Raw genomic sequence first — 16,181 nt, 5'->3', positions numbered from 1 at the left:
AAATGTAAAAATATATTGTGGTTTTGTGTTTTTTTTGGGGGAGTAGCTAAATAGCTTTGCTGGATGAACTTTGCTGTTTTATATTACTGAAAGAGAAAACATGCAAATTTTTGCAGTAGAATATTCACCTTAGTTGGAAAAAAATCCCAGATGTTTTTAGGAGAAAATAAGAAAAAAATTTTTTCCAAAAGAGTTGATGAACTTCATTCCTTAGAACGAAACCGCTTGCAGCTCACTGTAATTGGCTCAGCGCAGATGTATTCTAAATACTGACAGAAAATTGAAGCATTTAACCTACAATTCCACTAACATTTGCACAGAAATATGTATGATTTGGTATATATTCTAATTGTTCAAAGAAATAAAAGTAGCCCTAGTAGACCATTATGGAAATCTATTGTGGGAATCTGCTGTCAAACTTTATCAAACTATATCAAACTTTGCTTTTATCTGGATTTTCTATTTACATAAATCTATTAAGAAGGGAGACAGCTGTCTTTTAAAGATAGATTTTATCATTCTTTTCTTCTGAAAGCAAATTTTTAATAAACTGCTTTGGGGAATTCAGCAATTTTCCAGCTAAAGACTAACTGGATATTCCAATTTCAGCCAGAGTCACATGGTTGAGTTAAGTGGCTATATAAATTGAATAAATGAAGTAAATAAATCTGTTGTTTTTGTTGTAGGCACTTTTTATTGGATTTGGACCTGGATTCAAGTTTCAAACAGAAGTTGATCCCTTTGAAAATATTGAAATCTACAATTTAATGTGTGGTATGATAAATTGGCTTGCTCCCCCTTTACCTAGAGGTAGTCTTCGACTTACGACCATAATTGAGTGCAAAATGTATGTTGCTAAGTGAGAAATTTATTAAGTGAGTTTTGCCCATTTTACGACCTTTCTTGCCACAGTTACTAAGTGAATCACTGCAGTTGTTAAGTTAGTAATATGGTTGTTAAGTGAACCTGGTTTGCCCATTGACTTTGCTTGTCAGAAGGTTGCAAAAGGGGATTACATGACCCTGGGACACTGCCACCGTCATAAATGTGAACCCGTTGTCAAGCATCTGACAACGGGGATGCTGCAATGGTCGTATGTGTGAAAAATGGTCATGTCACTTTTTTCAGTGTTGTTGTAACTTCGAACAGTCACTAAACAAACTGTTGTAATTCAAGGACTACCTGTGCTTATTTTGGATATGTTTATCATGCTGAAAAATGGAAAGATCGTTTCAGTGCCAGTGCCAGTTTCCAGTAATGCTAGAAGTGGAATTTGGTCCCTATGTAACTTTCTTCCTTTTCCTTTAAAAACTTCTCTTTTGATTCTGTAAAACTACCCATCTCTAGTTTTGATCTATGTGTTGAACTCTTCCTGTTTATTTTTATATTATGTTTTAATAACAGATATTTGTACTTAGGATTTTTTTAAAAATAGCATGCTTTATTTATACTTATAGTTTTATGGAATAGCTGGCATGACCTGCTATTACATTTAGCACACAGATAAGTAGTGACCGCCTATGTCCGTAGCACGTTTATTGTAAGATTTTTGTTTAAACTGTGATGTAAAGCAGTGATCCCCAACACTTTTTCAACCATTTGCTCTGGATCAACTTTTAGGCGCGCCCGGTAACAATGGAACCCATTTTTGGAAAAGGCCTCAACCACCTTTTAAAAAAGAGGGCGGCAGGTTAGTTTCCAGGTAGAAAGGCTCACCCGAAAAGCATCCCAAAGAGTTTGGAAAGCCCCGTGAGCCTCCCAAGCCCTTCAAAAAAGTGGGGCGCAGGAAACCAGCGGCCCGGTAGGACTGTTCCACGGACCATAGCGGGACCCTGATTAAAGACCTTAACACGGTTTTCTCAACCATTTTAGATCTTCTTGATTTAACGCCAGCCCCTAACAATGGAACTCATGGAAGCCTCAACCACCTTCTGAAGAGGGCCAGTTATATTCCCAAGCATCCCAAAGAAGAAAGCAGCCCTTCTCCATGCCCTTCGGTGGGGCAGAGGACCCCCACTGACGGCCATAGCTGCTCATGTAAATCTTTGGTAAGGACTTAGATAAACAACAATTGATCTTCAGGGATAGCAATTAGAATTTTTGATGATATTTAATTAAAAATGTTTCCCATTTTCAAGGCGGTATATAAGGACAAATTTGGATACAATTCATTTAAGATTCTGTCTGTCTGTCTGTCTCTCTCATCTATCTATCTCAATCGTTATCTCAATCATTATCTATCTATCTATCATCTATCATCTATCTATCTATCATCTATATAATCTTATTTTTACAAATAACTCAAGATGGCCCCACAAAAACAAAAAACTTGTAAGGTGGATTGGGCTGAGAGAGAGTGACTGACGCAAGGATACCCAACTGGCTTTCATGGCTACGGCAGGACTAGAACTCACACTCTCCCATGTGTGTGTGTGTGTGTGTGTGTGTGTATTTTCATCTCATATCTATATCTCTACCTTCCATATCATTTATATGCCTTCCATCTCACTATCCAAAGCAACTCAGTATCACCATTGTGTCAATTTATCAATCATTTTGTAATTTGCCATAGATCTTTTTTTAATATAATTTTTTTATTTGTTTCTTCTGTCTGATGCTGCATTAAAAATGACTTCATCTTTTGCTTTCCTTTACATATAGGGCTTGCCACTGATTCAACCACAGGTAGATCTTACTATTTCGGAAAGTAAGTAGTATAACTGCTTTTAGAAATGGATAACTTAAGCAGAATACTGCTTTGACTGGGAAGTTACTATATAATAGCAGACCTAGTTTGCCTTTTTACCTTCTGTAGTAAAGAAGATAGAAAAATACAACTTGCCATTTGGGAGGCCCCATGTACTTCAAAAGAAGCAGAAATTTTGCCTTCTTCATAACCATCGTTACGTAAATGGATTTAGCCAGAACATCAAGATGCCTTTGTGGAGTAGCTATTCTGTTAACAAGCATGTAAGTATGTGGGTAATTCCGTTTTCATTTGAAGAAAAAAAAAAACATAAAGCATGAGTAGCAGGAAAAAAACAATGTAGCAAGCCAGATGTGGGTTTCGTTTAAGTGGGGAACAAAGACTATGGTGATAAATCATTTTTAAATAGTGCATGTTTTCAGCAATGGTTTAAATAAAATACAAAAAATATATTTTTCTGATTTTTTTTTCTTTTTTTTCTCTTTACTGTGACCACATATTTCCATGTATTTCTGCAGTGAAAATACAAGATAAGCATTCAGCATATTCTGAGTCATATAACCAGAAACTAAAACCCAGTTGCTTCTTCACAGATGTACTGTGGAATTTTTTTGTTCTGAATTTGCATCATTCTCCAGCCAAGTCAGGACCATTATTTATCTTGAGCTGTCCTTTGCTAGTTTTCTTAACAAGAAATTTGTAACTTAGTTTATTTATTTTATTTTTATTTATTTGATTTGTCAATCGCTTACAAGATACACGTATAAGAATAAACATAGTTTTGAATACATGTGATAGATACTTATAAGAAAAATAAAAAGAAACAATAGGACAGGGATGGTAGGCATGATTGGTGCGCTTATGAGGCCTCTTAGGAAGGGGGTGAGGTCAATAGTAGACAGTCTAAGGTTAAAGTTTTTGGGGTTTGGGGAAGAAACCACAGAGTCAGGTAGAGTATTCCAAACATTGACCACTCTGTTGCTGAAGTCGTATATCCTGCAATCAAGTTTGGTGCGGTTAACCTTGAGTTTGTGTCTGTTGTGTGCTCTAGTGTTGTTATGATTGAAGCTGAAGTATTCATTTGCAGGTAGGACATTGCAATGTATTATTTTATATACAGTACTATATTTAGGATATATACACAGGATTTTTGGGAAATTTATTACGTTTTGGGAAAGCTATTACGTTGCTAGGCAGATGGATTGATCCATTACTTTTTAAATATAATTTCTCAGTGTATGAATGAATGCATGCATGCAGTGCAGGGATACTTGAATAACGATACTTGAGTAATGTATATTTCCAATGTACAGTAATTGGAAGTATGTGTGACTGCACAGGCAGCACATCTCAGGAACCCTTTAAAGTAGCTGCATCTTTTCCTGGTTAGGAAAAAGCTGGATAATTCTGGCAAAATACATGCTTAGTTAAGATGTTCTTGACTGATGCTCTCTGAACCTCCCGTATATGAATTCTAAAGTCCATTTTCTCCTTTGCATTCAGATAACTACACAGCCTATACCAATGTACGCACACACAGTGAATCTCTGAGTATATTAGAAATAGAATTTGTTAAAGACCATGCAGTTGGCATGTCCCGTTGCATCCTAAAATCATACATATTGCTACCCAGTCTTTTGCTAAGTAAAGGCCTATGCGCACAGCAATTTGAACATAGGGCTACATCAGTCTATTCTTGATTTTAGAAAATATAAAGGATTTATAAAATGATAAATCCTGTGAATAGAGTGGTCTTTAGCAATCCTCTTTTTAAGCATCAAAACTTAGACTGAGGTACATTCTGTATAGACTTAACAGAGCTGAAACAAAACACTCTTTCATAATATAGCTGGTTTATTGTATGTTATGAAAAAGAACAGGGAGATATTTTGTCTTCTTTATATACAATACATATACATAACCACTAGTACTCTTGTTTTATTTTGTTAATTAGGACAGCTGGAACACCTCTGGAAGTGCCACCAGAAGCTGCTTCTACACGGATCATCGTATTTCTTTAAATAGCAGTCAGATTTGCTCATTTTACGAAAAGCACCCTCAGCTTAACTATGGATTTCTTTTTCCTCCAAGTAATTCCATTTCCTCTCTTATTTCTTCTTCTGAATATTGTTTAGCTAGTTAATTTAGCTTATAGTTTTGCTGGGTTCCCATTAAAGTAATAACCAGGTACAATCCTAGTTAGTTTATTTGAGATGAGCCATGGCAGAGATTAATTAATAGCCAAAATAAAACTTCTTGTTTCTGTTTCTTAAAATGCTCTTTTATATGTAAGGATTAAATTTTGGATGTAAGCCATAGCCAACTTAGAAAATCTTTAATTGATATTTATACAAAATATTACTAAATATGAAAAAAAGTGTTGTAGAATTATGATTGGCAGATAGAAGGTACAAAACAACCTTTATCTTTTAAATTCAAACTACAAAAGAACCAGCATTTTAAATAAATAAATATACAGCTGTGAGTGGTACATCAATATTAAAATGCTTAATTTCTCACAGAATGAGCTTTGATACAGTACTGTATATTGTAGTGAAGGCTAACCTTTTCCACATTGTGTGCCAAAAGTGCGCTCATGTACCTGCACCCATGATGCAATGAGTGTGCGACTCTCCTGCCCCCTGTGCATGCACACACGACCCCCCCACACCGCATGCCTCTGCACATGCGCACGCATCTCCCACACATGCGTCTCTCCCCGCGCATGCACGGCAGATACCTGACAATCAGCTGGCTGGCGGGGGGTGCGCACATGCGCAGTGGGTCTCTTCAGGCGACCTCTCACATGCCACCAGAAGTGGCTCTGTGTGCTATTTCCGGCACGCATGCCATAGATCCGCCATCACGGGTATATTGTGTAACAGTGGCTAGATGAAGTTGGAAACCACTAATTCAGAAAGGCTTAGTATGCAAAAAATAATTGGAAGTGTTCCATATTTGCTTCTGGAAATCCAGCCATCTTAATATATACATTTATTTTAATATTTAAATTTTGATTTGTTTTTTTTTGTATTTTACAAGTAAATTATGAATTGGATGTTTCCTTATCATAAACACAATCCCCAAATTAGGTGGCATCCTCTTGTCTGAAGCTGATGTTGATTTTTAAATAGGAATTGCCTTTTGTTCCTGTCTGAGTTCAGTGTGCTTGTCAACATTCCTGGGAAATTTTGGAATGGTCTCTTTGGTGAACACAGTGCTTCCCAAAATTTGGTATCCCTTAAATATGTTGGGACTACTACAAGATTTATATTGTCCAGTCAGCAGGCCAGTAGCCATGTTAGTTGGTCATTCTGGGAGATGTAGCTCACCCTTGGAAATACCTTTGTACTGGTGTGCTGACTTAAGAATATTTAGTAACAATATACAATATCTTAAGGCACCCATTGTTGTTTAGGTATTGGGTGGCCTATACATTAAAATAAATATAGCACATAAATAAACCAATAAGCAAACACATCTGTCTGAGTCTTGAACATATTTGGACTTAAATGTTTGGTACCATGTATTTATTTCAAAAGCTAGAAAGGTTTATAAGTCATTTGATATATTGATATATACCAGTTAAATACTTGCTTATATCTTTTTATGTTTCTAGATTTGATTAAAGAAGATAAAAAAAATTATTATGAAGGACTTCTCTCAAGCAACATAGCACCAATGTATTCTGCTTTTCAAGGTAAAGGCTAATTATTATGGGCTTTTGCTTATTTTTATGGGAAAAATACAAGCTAAAATATAATTATCTAAAGTTATACTCTTGTGATTGTGTCTGCAATAATATACATGTAGTAATGTCCAGTGAATGATGGTGGTGTTCTACATTGTACTATAATTCTTCAGATTCATAACAATTTCCTGAATGCCTACTTTCTTGGTTCTGTATGTCTGCAGTCTACTTCAAATGATCATACCATGGTTTAATGTCTCAAAACAGAAATGAATCTTCTGTTCCTTTATATAGCTTCTTTGGACATGCAAGCAAGACACTTCTAAAATTGGAAGGCTAAAATAATCTCTCTATTTACTTGGGAGTAAGCTCATTGAGCTCAAAAGGACTTGTAAATAGATCTGTCAAGAATTGTTTTCACTTCTCTAATCCAGATATGAATAATCCTGTGGCCATAGATTGAACACTATGCTTCTTTGATTATCTAGGCTCCAAGGATGATACTCAAAATAGCCAAGATAGTCTTTATGTAAAACCATGATGGAAAGTGTTTATAGTGAAAGAAATACTTTCTACTGATTATCTATTTCTAAAGATTAGGAGAATTTCTGGATTGTAGATCACCTCTGCAAAGAGTGTCAGTCCATTCAAGAATTATAAAAAAAGATGGTCAAAGCAAATGTCATTGTTTGATTTATATTGGAAGTCCCGACAATGCGCATCAAACTTAAATTTATTCATAAATATCTCTTGGTCTTGGAAGCTCATATCCCAAGCTCCAAACCTCCAGTATGCCAAGTTCAAAATATTGGGGAGGACTGTGTAGTTTCAACATACTTGAAAATAGTTATGAAATTCACACTGTTTTGATAAATTAGTAAAATAAAGGCAGCCAGCAGTGTCACTGAGGGGCTTGGTTCTCTTCAGATCATGATGTTTTCTTAGTGATATTCTCCCTTGTTCTTTCAGTGATTTGGAAATATTTTAATACTGTCCTACTGCCATCATATGCTGCAGCCAGGAATGGTGTAAATGTGATCACAGGTCCTATATTTGATTATGACTATGACGGCATATATGATACACCAGAGGAAATAAAAAGGTAGGCAGATATCTGTTTTAGCTTTTTTGTGTTTGAGAGACTATGTATTGAAATAACCGCTTTAATTTATGGGAACAAATCTCCTTTGAAATGTATTTTTCTGACTTAACAGAATGTATGTCCTGATGACATAAGACAATTAACAATTTATACTGAGTCTATCAATCCTTTTATGGCTTCTTCCATATGTTAAAATCCACTGTATTGGATTTTAACATGTGTAAACTATGGCTTTTCTTTTTTAAAAAGAAAATTACGTTCAAATAAGTATTTTAATACATATTTTATTGCAAAGAGTATGAAAGATATTTTGATATGGTATTTAAAAGCTGGTGGGTGAAACCATTTCACTGTTCACAATAATCTAAGAGTATTGATTCAAGGTGGTATCAAGGAATATACATTAACATTCTAACAGTGTTGTGGGCAGCCCTTATCAGAGGCATCTGTGGGGAAAGAGGAGAAGGATATCGAAGGAAAAACAAATAATGAAAGCAGTGTCTTGTCATCCCTTTTGCATGCACATCATGATATCCACGCATAACCATGAATCCAGTAGAGCTTGTGTTACAACAGTGCAATGCTGCTTCTATCATTTGGATGAATGCCTTAAATCATGTGGAGGTATCTTATTCATTGCTGTATTAAAAGTATACTCCACTTTTCAGTAAAGAATGTCCATCACCATTTTAGTAGTAATTATAAGATTTAAAAAAGAGAAATACATTTCAAGTACATTTTGAAAACATAATTTGCACATCGTTAAAATGATATTTGCAAGTTGGAACAGGAAATAGAGAAGCTCATGATTTATGTTTCTATCAAATCTAATTTCAATAGTGTGATTTGAGAAAATAAATCCACTTGGAGATTGTGAAACCCAGACTGATTGAAAGGGGAAAAAAATTCTCATACCAATAGCCTGGCCTCATTACATATAGTTTTAAAGGTTTATAATCAGTTTTTTAAATGTACCTGGAAATAATTCCACTCATAGCTTGTGGAATTGGTTTAGCAAGGGAAATCTGCTCCCTCTAAGAGGCTGCATTACTTCAAGTGTAAATTAGCTTATGCTTTATATATCCTGATGGGTTATATTAGGGGTATCAAACTTGTGGGCTAGATGCATCACGTGGTAGCCATGCCCATCCGTTTTAGCAAAGGAAAAAAAAAATCATGATAAGTCACGTGACGAAAACGTGACACTGCAAGTTTGATGCCCCTGGCTTATATCTACTGGAATAGTAGATCACTTAAAGCTACAGTTTTGGTTTAACCAAAAAGGTGTATATTTCTTTGGTGTGTGGAGTATGCTCAGTACAGCTAAACAAGAAAATGTTGCTTTTTTTTCTTTTCTTTTTTAAAATTAAATTTCAGGCACTCCACTAATTTAGCGGTCCTGATTCCTACTCATTACTTCATTACCTTGACAAGTTGTAAAAATGCTTCCCAGACACCTTTGCAATGTGAAGGATCCCTTGATGTGATATCTTACATTATACCTCATAGAGAAGACAACAGTGAAAGTTGCACAGTGAGTATAACATTTTAATATATGAAAGATAAAAATGCACAAAAAGGGCTGGGTTGTTTTTTTTGAAGTGCAAGTTTCTAGTTTTCGTAATGAGTGTGGGCAGAGACTTGAAAATGTGAGAAATATATGGGAAAAGTTTTGAAATAGGAAAGATGTTTAGCTTTTAAAGTAAAAGGCCTCATTTCTAACCCTGGCATAAACTTTAACGCAACATTAACACAGTCCTAATTATGGCTGATGTGAGTATGTCACAGGGGTCTTATTCAGTACATAAATAATTGTGAAATTACCACCAAAATTACTTTTTGCCCTTAGATAATCATTGTTTTTTCCCCCGAATGGATCTCATGTAGAGATGTTGGTCATGATCTTTCTGAAGTTTAATATTCAGGTTGCTAGTAGTAATCATGGAAATAAGGGTAAAGTAAATGCATATCAAATGTGAAATTGATAACCGGGGTAGATAATTAATACTCTAGGACAAATAAAAAATATTCAAAATCTTGGATCTTGGAGATATCTTGGGTAGAAAAGTGAGTATTAATAGAATTATAATAAATAATAAAATTAAAGGGAAAAGAAACACAGGAGAAAAATAATTCAAATCCTGGTCTACAATGCAGATTTTTTTTGGGGTGTGGGGGGGTTCTCTTCGAGTCCATCTTGATTTCTGGAAACTACAAGGACAAGTTCTGTTGGCAGGTTGTTAGGAAGTAGTTTGCCTGCTTCCTAGGACTGAAAGACCCCAAGGCCCCCAGCTGGTTTTCTCTCCAAGGTGGGACTAGAACTCACATCTCCCAGTTAAAAGACTGGTGCCTAAATCACTACACCAAAGTGACTCACTTAATTGATTTTATTATTCAGTAATTAAATAGGTGTACATAGGAGGTCCTCGCTTTACCACAGTTCATTCAGTGACCATTACAATGCCACCGAAAGAAATGATTTATGACCGTTTCCCCCACTTACGCTGTTGTAGCATTCCCATGTCCACGCGATCAAAATTCAGTTGCTTGGCAACCAGTTCATACAGGTGTCAGGATTCCGGCAGTTACCCCCATGAGTCTCAAGCCAAACTTCCAAAACTTAAAAAGGATTTATTGGGAGTTAACATGCCGGCACTGCCTAGGTGTAGCCGACTCTGGGACACATAATTCATTGTCACCCTTGACCCTGGTTTTCCTTCCACCCACTGGATGTATCTTAATTCATATTCTCCAGTGGGACTCATCCATAGCCAAGAGTCATCAATCATGCTCTCCAATTAGAATTTTACGCGGCAGAAACTTAGTTACCTAGTTACTATCTTTGAAAACATTTGTGGAATGTAGTTTCAGTTTAATGACAGGTAACCTATAACAGATAATCAGAGTTGGAAGGGACCTTATAGGTCATCTAGTCCAACCCCCCCACCCAAGAGGGAGACCCAACACCATTTCTGACAAATGGCAGTCCAATCAGTTTTGCAAGCTGCTGCACTGCTCCCTCTCCCTTTCTGTTGGCAACTCTAAAAAGACCATAGAAATATTTTATGAGTTGAAAACAGGTAGACCTCGGCTTACAACAGTTCATTTAGTGACGGTTCAAAGTTACAGTGGCACTGAAAAAGTGACTTATGATCATTTTTCACACTTACAACCATTGCAGCATCCCCATGGTCACGTGATCATGATGGTTGCAGCGTCCCGGAGTCATGGGATTCACTTTTGGAGATCTTCAGACAAGCCAAGTCAATGGGGAATCCAGATTTGCTTAACAACCATGTTACTAACTGAACAAATGCAATGATTCACTTAACTACTGTGGCAAGGAAAGTTGTAAAATGGGGCAAACTCACTTCACGAAGATTTCACAAATAGCAACACCAATTTTGGGCTCAACTGGGGACGTACCTCGAGGACTACTTGCGTTCATGATGGATGCAGGCAGGGTCCTGTGCAGTGGTGGGATTCAATTTTTTTTTACTACCGGTTCTGTGGGTGTGGCTTGGTGGGCCTGGCAGGGGAAGGTTACTGTAAAATCTCCAGTCAGAGGTGGTATTTGCTGGTTCTCTGAACTACTCAAAATTTCCACTACCGGTTTTCCAGAACTGGTCAGAACCTGCTGAATACCAACTCTAGTGTTGTGGCCTATGATGACCTTTTGCAACCTTCGGACAAGCAAAGTCAATGGGGAATCCATATTCACTTAACAACCACGTTACTAACTTAGTAACTGCAGATATTCAGTTAACAACCGGTGGCAAGAAATGTCATAAAATGGGGCAAAACTCACTTATAGGTGAAACTCGAAAAATTAGAATATCGTGCAAAAGTTCATTTATTTCAGTAATGCAACTTAAAAGGTGAAACTAATATATAAGATAGACTCATTACATGCAAAGCAAGGTAGTTCAAGCCGTGATTTGTCATAATTGAGATGATTATGGCTTACAGCTCATGAAAACCCCAAATCCACAATCTCAGAAAATTAGAATATTGTGAAAAGGTTCAATATTCTAGGCTCAAAGTGTCCCACTCTAATCAGTTAATTAAGCCATAACACCTGCAAAGGGTTCCTGAGCCTTTAAATGGTCTCTCAGTCAGGTTCAGTAGGAATCACAAGCATGGGAAAGACTGCTGATCTGATAGTTGTGCAGAAAACCATCATTGACACCCTCCATAAGGAGGGAAAGCCTCAAAAGGTAATTGCAAAAGAAGTTGGATGTTCCCAAAGTGCTGTATCAAAGCACATTAATAGAAAGTTATGTGGAAGGGAAAAGTGTGGAAGAAAAAGGTGCACAAGCAGCAGGGATGACCGCAGCCTGGAGAGGATTGTCAGGAAAAGGCCATTCAAAAGTGTTGGGGACTTTCACAAGGAGTGGACTGAGGCTGGAGTCAGTGTATCAAGAGCCACCACACAGAGATGGATCCTGGACATGGGCTTCAAATGTCGTATTCTTCTTGTCAAGCTGCTCCTGAACAACAAACACCAGAAGCATCTTACCTGGGCTAAAAAAAAACCAGACCTATCCTCTTTTCTGATGAGGGCAACTTTTGCATCTCATTTGGAAACCAAGGACCCAGAGTCTGGAGGAAGAATGGAGAGGCACACACTGCAAGATGCTTGAAGTCCAGTGTGTGTTGATTTGGGGAGCCATGTCATCTGCTGGTGTTGGTCCACTGTGCTTCATTAAGTCCAGGGTCAACACAGCCATCTACCAGGAGATTTTTGGAGCACTTCATGCTTCCTTCCACAGATGAGCTTTATGGGGGTGCTGACTTCATTTTCCGGTAGGACTTGGCACCTGCCCACACTGCCAAAAGCACCAAAACCTGGTTCAATGACCGTGGGATTATTGTGCTTGATTGGCCAGCAAACTCGCCTGACCTGAACCCCATAGAGAATCTATGGGACATTGCTAAGAGAAAGATGAGAGACATGAGACCGAACAATGCAGAAGAGCTGGAGGCCGCTATTGAAGTATCCTGGTCTTCCATAACACCTCAGCTGTGCCATAGGCTGATAGCTTCCATGCCATGCCACATTGAGGCAGTAATTGCTGCAAAAGGGGCCCAAACCAAGTACTGAATACATATGCATGCTTATACTTTTCAGAGGTCCGATGTTGTTTTATGTACAAACCTTGTTTTATTGATTGCACGTAATCTAATTTTCTGAGATTGTGGATTTGGGGTTTTCATGAGCTATAAGCCATAATCATCTCAATTATGACAAATCACAGCTTGAACTATCTTCCTTTTCATGTAATGAGTCTATCTCATATATTAGTTTCACCTTTTAAGTTGCATTACTGAAATAAATGAACTTTTGCACAATATTCTAATTGTTCGAGTTTCAGCTGTAATTTAAACTGTCTTGCATAGCAACAGAAATTTTGGGCTCAGTTGTGATCGTAAGTTGAGGACTACCTGTACTGCCCAAGGAGCTGCTGATCCAGCTCTACAGAGGAATTATTGTGCCTGTCATCTGCACCTCTATAACTGTCTGGTTTGATTCTGCAACCCAACAGGACAGACATAGACTTCAGAGGATAATTAGGACTGCAGAAAAAACAATTAATACACACCTGCCTTCCATCGAGGACCTGTATACTGCACGAGTCAAAAAGAGGGCTGTGAAAATATTTACAGACCCCACACATCCAGGACATAAATTGTTTCAACTCCTACCTTCAAAACAATCTATAGAGCACTGCACATCAGAACAACTAGACACAAGGACAGTTTTTTCCCCCGTCCATCACTCTGCTAAACAAATAATTACCTCAACACTGTCCAACTATTTACAAAGTACCTTATGATTCTTGACTCTTGACGAACGTATCTTTTATGTACACTGAGAGCATTTGCACCAAGACAAATTCCTTGTGTGTCCAGTCACACTTGGCCAATAAAGAATTCTATTTGAAAAAAGATATTGGAATTATGATTTTTTTATAAATGGAATAAGAATCAACAATGCAAGAGATGAGACTAAAAGAACCGGGTATGTTTATTCCTGGGAAGAAAGACTAGATGGTGGTACCTGATGGTACTAGATAACATAGCATATAGTAACAGGTTTAAAGCATCTAAGGTCATGTCATAGAGTGCAATACACAGAATAATGGCTTTAAGGAAATAATTTCTAGCTGATCATCAGGAACTGTTTCCAAATAACATTAAGTGTTTAACAGCGGAAGCAATTGCCAGGAAAAATGGCAAGCTCCCTTCCACTGACTGTTTTCAAACAATAGCAGGATAGCCATCTGTCCTGCTGCTTTAATTTGGGCTCCCACATTGAGCAGGGATTGGATCAATGAATTAAATTGGCCTCTTTCAACATTATAATTCTGTGACTGTTCAGTTCACGCTGTTAAGGGAAAGAAGGCTAAATTGCATGCTGTATTAGGACTGTATAGTTATAAAAAGTAGTCATATTACTACAGGGAGAAGGTAAATCCTTTGTTGGAGGCTGATGCTCCTTTGTGTGCATTTGAGCATATATGAGAGTTGGAATATGACATGAATAATGATCAATAATGTGAGTTTAATTAATTAGGAAATACATTATAGGAATAGGCAAATTCTAGTATCCAGCTAATTATGTTATAGAAACAAGAGAGTCAAAAGTCATGTTCTCTTTGCATAAGTTCCTGGGAATATAGGCAAGTGGACATGTCCTGAATCATTTATCTATTTTTTTTTTTTAAAAAAAGACAGAAGATAGAGAAAGAAATGATACAGAGCAGGCTCTTAATTCTCTAGCTAAGCTCTACTGCCCCCTTATGGTCAATAGGTCATGAGCTGTTGAAAGTAAGTACTATTAGATTCACCTTTCCGGTGACATTCCTTTTTGCTCTGGAGAACATGCTCAGATCATCTTCAAAACAATTTATCAATTTAAGCATTGAATGTTTAAATATCTTAGAATGTCTGCAACATGAACTAGAATTAGGGGGCGTGCATAAGTGCACCAACGTGCCTACCGTCCCTGTCCTATTGTTGCTTTTATTTTTCTTATATGTATCCATGTATTCATAACTATGTTTTTACTTATACCTATTATCTTGTAAGCAATTGACAAACCAAATAAAATAAAAATAAAATAAAATCCTTGTTTCTTTTTTCCAATAGGTTGGCAAGCCCGAATCCTTATGGGTTGAAGAGAGAATGAGATTTCATGTTGCACGAGTTAGAGATGTGGAACTTCTTACAGGACTTAGCTTTTATCATGAACGAAAGCAGCCCGTGACTGATATTTTACAGCTGAAAACATATTTGCCAAGTTTTGACAAAGCCAGAATCTAATTTTGTTGCGTTTCTGTACCAAAAAGAAAGAGGAACTAGATCACAGCTTCGTAAACATGCTGGAATATTTTCAGAAGATACTGGAGCAAAATGGGAACAAGAAACAAACTGTGCCACATTTTGTATCTCAGGGACATTTAATGGACTGCCTATATCAGAGACAAATAGCTTTCAGCCTTATTATTCTCTTCAATGTGATAGAAATGTCTATACTGTTGTAAAAGCCTGTCTGTAACATCAACACAACAGATCAAATGGGATAAAAACCAACAGTTCTACAATGATTTCAACAGTATAAAAAGTGTTCTCAAGTTACTTTATTCTGCCTGAGTTGTTGTTTTTGTTTTACACAGAGGCAGGAGCAAATTAACTACAAATGAACCCAACTGGCATGTATATTTCAAAAGTTATAAGTAATATACGAAGTTTTTTTTTAATTGTCATTGTCTGAGCTTTTTTTCACTCTGTTTAATAAATAGAATATAATTTAATGGATATTCTTATTTTTTGGGGGGGATATCATACATATTTATACATATCATTTCAGAAGTTCTTTTAAGATTAATGGGATTTACTTTCAGTGACACGGTTATAGGATTACAGCTCTCATATATTGTGGACCGCATGTTCCTGAAAACATAAAAGATAGTTGTATTGTGTTGGTGCAATACTTACCGTATATGCCGGCGTATAAGACGACCCGGCATATAAGACGACCCCCCAACATTTCCACTCAAAATATAGTTTGTTATATACTCGCCCCCTCTTCCGCACGCCTTCCACTTTTGCACTTTTTTTTTTTTTTGAGGCACTTTTGTCTACCGTGGAAACGAATCCCGTGAAGCTGAAAGGAGCAGCCAGCCTTCTCCCAGCTCCCAAGGAAACGAGGCTCGCACCGCCCGGGCTCCGCTGAGGTATCCGGCTGGGGCTGTCAGGAGTTGTTACCGCTGGCGCGGCTCCGCGCGGCTCCAGTCCCGCGTTGCCTCGGGAAGGGAAAGGCAAAAAGGAAGAGCCGCGGCGGCGCTTTGCAATGGCAGCAGCGGCTCCTGGTTTTGCCTTTCCTTCCCGAGGCAACGCGGGACTGGAGCCGCGGAGCCGCGCCAGCGGTAACAACTCCTGACAGCCCCAGCCGGATACCTCAGCGGAGCTCGGGCGGTGCGAGCCTCGCTTCCTTGGGAGCTGGGAGAAGGCTGGCTGCTCCTTTCGGCTTCACGGGATTCGCTTCCCACGGTGTGCAAAGTGCCTCAGCCGCGGGCAGCCGCAGTGCTTCCCAATTACTATTTGCCGGCGTATAAGACGACCCGGCATATAAGACGACCCCCCTAATTGGAGGCATCTTTTTCAGGGCAAAAAAG

General features: G+C 37.8%; 1 protein-coding gene across 1 annotated transcript in view; it reads left to right on the top strand.

Annotated features, from left to right (window-relative positions):
- The window catches only part of ENPP1 (ectonucleotide pyrophosphatase/phosphodiesterase 1), a 47,594-nt gene extending 32,277 nt beyond the window's left edge, over positions 1–15,317 (top strand). The window contains exons 17-25 of the mRNA XM_087971561.1: positions 687–774; positions 1,873–2,048; positions 2,662–2,707; positions 2,816–2,970; positions 4,662–4,797; positions 6,327–6,407; positions 7,368–7,500; positions 8,878–9,034; positions 14,653–15,317. Coding sequence (XP_087827687.1) covers positions 687–774; positions 1,873–2,048; positions 2,662–2,707; positions 2,816–2,970; positions 4,662–4,797; positions 6,327–6,407; positions 7,368–7,500; positions 8,878–9,034; positions 14,653–14,826 — 1,146 coding nt within the window. The 3' untranslated portion in view covers positions 14,827–15,317. The remainder of the gene's footprint in view (positions 1–686; positions 775–1,872; positions 2,049–2,661; positions 2,708–2,815; positions 2,971–4,661; positions 4,798–6,326; positions 6,408–7,367; positions 7,501–8,877; positions 9,035–14,652) is intronic.
- Positions 15,318–16,181: the final 864 nt, after the last annotated feature.

The sequence above is a fragment of the Notechis scutatus genome, chromosome 1 (genome assembly GCF_049901735.1).
Source record: "Notechis scutatus isolate UNSWTSFEM ecotype Mainland chromosome 1, rNotScu1.2, whole genome shotgun sequence".
Taxonomy (NCBI): domain Eukaryota; kingdom Metazoa; phylum Chordata; class Lepidosauria; order Squamata; family Elapidae; genus Notechis; species Notechis scutatus.
This window is presented reverse-complemented; position numbering and strand designations above follow the sequence as displayed.